Source organism: Lachnellula hyalina, assembly GCF_007821495.1.
Source record: "Lachnellula hyalina strain CBS 185.66 chromosome Unknown contig00030, whole genome shotgun sequence".
Lineage (NCBI taxonomy): Eukaryota > Fungi > Ascomycota > Leotiomycetes > Helotiales > Lachnaceae > Lachnellula > Lachnellula hyalina.
This window is the reverse complement of record NW_022157144.1, coordinates 171129-178599: the sequence shown is the minus strand read 5'-3', so window position 1 is coordinate 178599 and position 7471 is coordinate 171129. Positions and strand designations below refer to the sequence as shown.

Below are 7471 nucleotides of genomic sequence, written 5' to 3'. Positions count from 1 at the left end.
AAGTATAATCTGAAGAAGAATTAGCAAAGAACCTTCCCAAATAGTAAGGAATACTTACAAGTCTCGTCATTATAATGAATCTGGAGCACACTTCCGATTTGAACGAAGACTACTATACGGGTAACACTTGCTGCACAGACACTGCAGTTATTAGTTTACGATTGGCCAAGCAAGAACGCGTGAATCATAAAACTTACGTAGCACCGAGAAGAAAGATGCCCATGACAGCAATCTTTTGATTCAAAGGAAGATGCAAGTTCATGACTGGTTGAATAGGCATGGACAAGATGGTCAAGTCTAGCGCAATATCCGTAGCCGACTCCGAATACCACATAGGAATAGTATTGATGCATTTATTTCCATAGAACTGTTCGACCAGGGCGGTTACGGGAACGCAAGTAAAGAGGTTCGTGAAGAAGAAGGCGATTGTCCATGCGATGACTATGCCCACCAAAATTCTGCCGGCCAGACGAAAAGAGCTTGTTGCGAATATTCTCATATAGAAGAATAAGATAGAGGACTTCGTCAAACCGAGTCCGATTACGGAAAGCATTTGTAGGGCAAATTTGCACTAGAAGTTGGAGGTTAGCCCTAGATTTCTGTTTGACGCTCGAGTAATTGTCAACCTACTCGCTCATATTTCAAGAACCTTGGATCGTCTAATATAGGCATGCCATTTGAGGCATCAGTTTGATGCTGCCCTAGTTGCCCATCAATGGCAGCTGCAACAGGGTTAGTTGTGGGATGTTCATTCAGAAAGCACAATAGCCTCACCTATGAGTTGGACAACGCAACAAGATATTGAAAAAGCCTGTTCGGAAGTCAGAGATACAAGAGCGAGCCAGAATCGCAAACAAACTTACGCATGCTACGATAATCAAATAGTCGTCAGTTCCCAGCTTTGCGCCTTGAATCCTTCTCGCAAAGAGCCTCGCACCCACGAAAGCGGCAGGCAGGATAGTAAATGCAACGCCCAGCCCAATCATCTGGGACTGAGAATAATTGTAGCTGCTCATTTTGGCGGACTTGAAAGTTGTGTGAAAGTTACGCCCGATTGGAGTATATTGAAGAAAGACAAAATAAAATTTGACGTGAAGTGAAAGTAAGCAGTATTAGTAGTGGTTAAACAGGACTATATGTTTGATTGCTGCACGTCTCTGCTGCACGAGACGTATGGTATACCAACATAGCTTAAAGTGATGCTTCGGGCCTCCTTCCCTTTCTCCCTTTCTCCCTTGTTTTATCTTTACTCCCAGGACAGACCCGCTGAAACCCCCATTTTCTCTTCGCGTGGCCGCACGTGTATTATGATCACCTGATATATTATTCATTTGTAACCAATTAAAACTAAAAAGATTTGAGTTGGAAAATTTCAACCTTGTTTCACAGGCGGGCGGAGGAGACGGACTTGGAAGGTAAGCCATGCATAGACCATTGCATACAGCAGGAGCCGAGGCTGGCTACTTGGGTGCATAATATTGCCGGCGGTTAAGACAGAAAGGGTGTGTATTCATACGAATTCAAACTCGTCCCGTGTGGCGTATTGCAATATGCAACTCAGTCCTTGAGATGGCGCGTTCATTTGGGGTTCTTTTACGGAGGTGCTACCTCGAACTTACCCCTATGGCTATATCACAGGATTCTAAGGATTTCAATATTGGCGGGGGCTTTGTTATCGACAAGCCTGCAGCCCAATCAAACAGATGGCTGACAATACCCCTGGTGATAAAGGCTATATAGGCAGCTCCGGGTATGCAGGAAACTAGTACTTGCAATATGCATGACAGAACGGAAACTAGACCCCACACCCTCACAATCACCTGCTCGTCCACGTCCACGTCCACGTCCACGCCCACCGAACCGAGGTGTTAGTACCCACTGATCAAAGATCTATCAACAACACGTCGTATTTCGTACTCCGTACATCGTGGTCAAAGAATCCACTTGCACGGACCGCGAGGCAAACTGCGATACAGACGGTCTGTGCGAGGCCTAGGACAAAGCAATGTACAGTACAAGGTGTTCCTGGATCTCAAGCACGCAATAAGTTCCCTTCCTCGGATAAGCAGATGGCAAATGACTTATCTTTCAGCAGGGCCCCCCTTCTTACTCACCTGCCCCCTTCGTTCCATGCTCCCGAGTTTACTGCTCGTCTTCTCGCTTAACTCTTATTCGTGCGGCTTGAGTTAGTCCCTGCTCTGACCCACAAATGTCTTCGTCTTCATTACAGACCGTGTTGATAACTGGTGCGAATAGAGGTAAACAACTTGAATGTGGAAGATATCTTGTGGCATATAGCTAATCACATATCTCAGGTATTGGGAAGGGTATTGTAACAGTGTATCTTTCAAAGTCTGATGTGACGGTCATTGCGGCAGTTCGAGATTTGGAGAGCATTTCAACTAAAGCCCTCTCGTCCCTGCCGAAAGCTAAAAATAGCTCGCTCATAACGGTGAAAATAGACAGCAGTCTAGAACAGGATGCCATCGCCGCCGTGAGGACACTAGAATCAGAGCATAGTATCAGCAAAATCGATGTTGTTATTGCAAATGCTGGCACTTCTGCCTCCCTGGGTCCCGTGGCAAGTATCACCGCCGAACAAGTGTTGGATAACATGACAGTAAATAGTCTAGGTAGTATTTTGCACACTTCTAAGTACTTTTTACAGTATGTAGATATGACTAACTTGAACATTCAATAGGACCTCTGTTTCTCTTCCAAGCCACTCTTCCACTTCTGCAAAAGTCATCGCAGCCAAAATTTGTGGTGTTGGGTTCACAAGCCGGCAGTATTAGTGCCATGGAGAAAGCTCCAGCCCCAATGGCGGCGTACGGCTCCTCGAAAGCCATGGCTCACTACTTCGTCCGTAAAATCCATTTCGAGCATAACGACATCATATCATTCGCTGTCGAGCCCGGGTAAGATCTTATTATATTGCTTTTTATAACAGCATCTGATCTCTTAGGTTTGCTCAATCGGAATCTGGAAATTCAATAGCGCAAAAGTTTGGAATGCAGGAAGCGGTTGTGCCTATTTCGGATAGTGCGAACTTTGTTGTTTCTCAAGTAAGTGCTGGTGGTGTATAACTTGACCATTATATGTCGATCGAGCTGATAGCATTAGATTGTTGTCGCTACCAAAGACACATTATCGGGCCATTTCCCTGCATTCCCGCGTGGCGAGTGCTTGTGGTAAGCTGATGCAAGAAAGACTCTCGTCGAGAGCCCACTGGCATAAGAAGTTGGCGGAGACTGGATCGATAGACTTGTTTTCAAGCTGTTGACATGACAATACTCTATCTATGCCGAACTAGTCTTGAGTGCTTTAAGGTTTCCTTCGGTAAATTGATTTCCGTCAATATCATCGCACGTGGCAGTATATTTGTAGATACGCGTTCGGCCTATGAAAACCTTTGTCGTGACCAGGTTGCGCCGGAGCTGTAACTTGAACGGGATATCTACAAGGGTTTCCACGTGGTTGCCAACCGCCGCCCCATCACAATGCATGGTAATATCCGCAGCTTTCGCAGACAATAATATTGAGGTCAGAAGTATTTGAAGGAAGCTCGCTCCGTTAAAATAACCTCGTCCTATTGAGCCTTCCACCTTGACCTACTGTATGTACTCTTGAGACACTATGTTCTTCAACAACCTCAACATCATTCAATTTGGTTTGCTGTTGCTTCAAGGCAGCACTACCTTCGCGAAACATATCAGTTCTCGAACCTGTAATAATTGCTCTTGCGCTATTGCAGAAACGCTAGGCCCCAAGCTCTCCGCTGGAGCTTCATGCTCCTACTCTACCGCGGCAGCACCGAGATGGAGTGAATTTGATGCTCCTGACCCAGGTCTTGTTGTGAATGTAGCTACTGAATCGGATGTCCTTATTACTGTAAAGACCCGCGATTTTCTCCCATTACTCCCCTCCACTCTCCCCCTCATCACATGTTTGAGGTTTATTGCTAACTCAGAATTAAGGTTCAATACTGCAATGAAAACAACATCAGTTTTCTGGCTCAAAATGGTGGTCACGGCTGGGGTCAGACTTTCCACCTTGGTCTTGAAGGTCTTCTGATCAACTTGGGCGGCCTGAATAGTACCACTTTCAATGCAGATAAGACAGAAGCAACCATCCAAGGCGGAGCATTGGTCAGGAGTGTTGTTGATGCAGCTTATTCAAATGGCGCACAAATCCCCACCGGCAATTGCAATTGTGTTGGCGCACTAGGCGCCATTCTAGGTGGAGGTTTTGGTCGTCTCATGGGACTTTACGGACTTGGTGTTGACAACTTACTTTCTCTCAATGTGGTCACTGCAGCTGGAACGCAGCTCACAGTAACACCAGAAACCGAGGAAGAGCTCTGGTGGGCTTTACGAGGCGCGGGTCCTAACTTTGGCATCGTCACGTCGGCAACCATTACATCTTATCCCGTGACAACAGCTGAGAATGGGGCTTGGGTCGGAAGCTGGATCTTTACAGAGGATCAAATCGAGGATGTCGTTGAAGCAGTCAACGATTTGGATCTTTTGCCAGAGATGGCTGTTTTCCTCTACTATGCAGTTTCGGATGGAACTCCAGTGGTGCTAGTCAGTGGTTCATATGCGGGAGCAAACAATAGTGATGGTCCGAACGCATTTGCTTCCATCACAGCCGTTGGACCTGTAGTGGAAGAAGCAGCTTGGTCGCCCTTCGATGAAGTCAATGCATCAGGCGATTCCTTTTGCGCAAAGGGGGGATATAAGCCAGCTTACGGTGCCGGACTCGCACAATTGGTGCCAGCAACATGGCGCTCAATTTGGAACGAATTCGTTGATTTTATAGCAATTAACGGCACGTCGGCCAGCACTGTAATGGTCGACTGCTACCCCATGGAAAAGACTCGGACTCTACCCGATTCCTCTTCGTCCTATCCTTGGAGATCCACTATCAATTGCAATGCTGCAGTTATTCCGTGGTATGATGATGCTAGCTTGAATGCTGCTGCAGTGTCATTTGGGAAATCTGTCAGAAGTTTGTGGTACGAGACCAGCGGGACAGCAACGAATGCAACGTAAGACCCACTTAGAAACTTTTACTGCACTTCCGCTAATCAAACAGGTATATCAATTATGCGGTAGGAGACGAACCATACTCTGTTGTCTACGGTGACAACTTGGCGACATTAGAAACTCTTAAGGGTGTATGGGATCCGACGGGGAAGTTCGACCAGTTTTTCCCTTTATAAGTCTGCCAACTTGACGTAAATAGACAGTACTTCTTATTTCCAAACGTATTTGCTTGTAATAATGTAATTAGATAAGCATCTTCAACCGCTCCCCAAAGATACTATCATTTCGAAAGTCCTGCGTAACATGCCCATGAATAAGCCTCCCCTATCACAGCATTTAAAGGTTAGGGTCCCAAATATAGGTCCAAGGCGCCTCGTTACAAGGTTATTGATGCTTGTTCTTCGGTTCCGGTGTACTGTATATGTAGTCTTTCCGCGATTGGATAGGCTATAGGCTGCAACCACTAGGTAGCAGCCACATCCCACTTACGAGTCAATTATAAGACGCTGCTTTACTGTTTATATACGGCATGGCGTCGGGAGCCCTAGCAGTTGAGAGGCACAGATAGCCGTCCCACATCTAAGCAATAAGCTTAATCCTCGACAAGTGGTGGGCACGCCTCTCATATAAGAGGTCTTGAGCTGAAGCATGAATAGCTTATCCAGAAGCAGAAAATACCTTGCTCTATTATACATTCAATATGACTTCACCCTCTATCACCGAGTTAGCTGTGATAATTTCAGAAAACACCGCCAAAGTTAATGAATATCTACTTGCCAAAGAACTTCCTCTGCCTTCTTTCAACGTTGACGCTCCAAACAAACCACTCATTGACCCCCAAGAATGTCCTGATGTTGAGGCTGCTAGAATTAAAATCATAGATGCTTCGCTGATGATGCGTGATCTAATGTTGGGACCGAAAGGACACCTCATGAGCTTCAACGTAAGTCACCGACTCTACTTTCATTCCGCACTGACAATTGAAAGCATGACTCGCTCCTGAGTATGCAAGCAATCAGTCAATTCAATCTGGTGTCGACGATTCCAATCCATGGGGAAGCTACGTTTGGTGAGATTGCCGAAAAAAGTGGTGTCAATGAAGGTGATGTGAAACGTATATTACGCCATGCTATGACAAACCGGATTTTTAAAGAGCCTAGTAAGGGTCTTGTTGCCCATACTGCAGCATCAAGGTTAATAGCAGAGGATACGCAAATGGCAGACTGGGTTGGCGCTAGTACCGGTGAGCTCTGGCAAGCGGCTGCACAAACAGTACATGCAATGTTGAAGTATCCTGGTTCTCAGGAACCTAATGAGACTGTATGATATTCCTTGCGTCCCCATCTCTTAATTTGAGCTGATTGTATAGGGGTTTTCACTGGCGAATAACTCTGATAAATCTACTTTTGCTATCCTCTCCCAGGACCCCAAAAGAGCAAAGCGGTTTGGGAATGCGATGAGGGCATATACTGAGGGTACCGGGTTCGATCTTCAATACGTAGCTGATAACTATCCATGGGCGGATTTCGGAAATGGTACTGTTGTTGATGTATGTGGTCTCGCACTTCCAAGTGTATTTCTAACAGCAGCAGGTCGGTGGTTCTCATGGATCTGCATGCATCACACTCGCAACTGCTTTCCCGAAACTTAATCTCGTCGTCCAGGATCTCCCTCAAGTAGTTGCAGGTGGTCCTGCAACCTTGCCTCTGGATATGGCCAACAAGATCGAGTTTATGGCCTATGACTTCTTGAAAGAACAACAACCTGTGAAGGATGCAGATGTCTATTTCTTCCGATGGGTCTTCCACAACTGGTCCGACAAGTACTGTATTCTGATACTACGCAACCATATTCCAGCGCTCAAAAAGGGGGCTCGAATTGTGATCAACGAATATGTATTGCCGGAACCGGGCGTATTACCGATTTATCAGGAGGAGAGGCTGCGATCGATGGATCTGACAATGATGGAGGTGCAAAATTCGAGAGAGAGGGACTTGGACGACTGGGCAAAGCTTTTCCGCGAAGCAGATGAGAGATTTGTCTTTAAAGGTGGGAAACAACCTGAGGGCTCATCATTATGGATTTTAGAAGTTGAATGGAAGTAATAGCGAGCGTGGAAAACGGGAGTCAATATCTGCGGAACTTTCTCTATAATTTACTACACTTGGAGTAAAATCTCAATCGTTGTTATTGTGAATAGCCAGACGTAACTGCTTCTGATTGACGAGAGAATAAAAGCATCAAGCTTTGTAAAGAGCAACAATCAAGTTCGTCCACCCAGTTACAATTAGAGACGAGCGGTGCTACCCATATTCGGCAACTATCCTTAAAAAAGCTCAAATCCCGCTGACATCATGGAAACAAAAGCGAGCAGATAAGTTACGCGGCATCCTAAGTAGAAAACAATAGATAGCCTTCATAAG

At 45.8% G+C, this 7471-nt stretch overlaps 3 protein-coding genes across 3 annotated transcripts; all 3 read left to right on the top strand.

The window, feature by feature from the left end:
* Window positions 1-2209: 2209 nt before the first annotated feature.
* aflD_1 (Norsolorinic acid ketoreductase) lies at window positions 2210-2922 on the top strand (the record flags this gene model as incomplete). Its single annotated transcript, XM_031148434.1, has 3 exons — window positions 2210-2258; window positions 2316-2633; window positions 2702-2922. 3 exons carry the CDS (start codon window positions 2210-2212, stop codon window positions 2920-2922), a joined length of 588 nt encoding a protein of 195 aa, XP_031007262.1.
* Window positions 2923-3636: 714 nt separating this feature from the next.
* azaL_0 (FAD-linked oxidoreductase) lies at window positions 3637-5224 on the top strand (the record flags this gene model as incomplete). The annotated part of the gene is made up of 3 exons (XM_031148433.1): window positions 3637-3891; window positions 3978-5050; window positions 5098-5224. The coding sequence occupies 3 exons, from the start codon at window positions 3637-3639 to the stop codon at window positions 5222-5224; spliced, it is 1455 nt and encodes a 484-aa protein (XP_031007263.1).
* Window positions 5225-5748: 524 nt separating this feature from the next.
* Window positions 5749-7153, top strand: aurJ (O-methyltransferase; the record flags this gene model as incomplete). Its single annotated transcript, XM_031148432.1, has 4 exons — window positions 5749-5991; window positions 6036-6368; window positions 6418-6597; window positions 6641-7153. The coding sequence occupies 4 exons, from the start codon at window positions 5749-5751 to the stop codon at window positions 7151-7153; spliced, it is 1269 nt and encodes a 422-aa protein (XP_031007264.1).
* Between the last annotated feature and the right edge of the window lie 318 nt (window positions 7154-7471).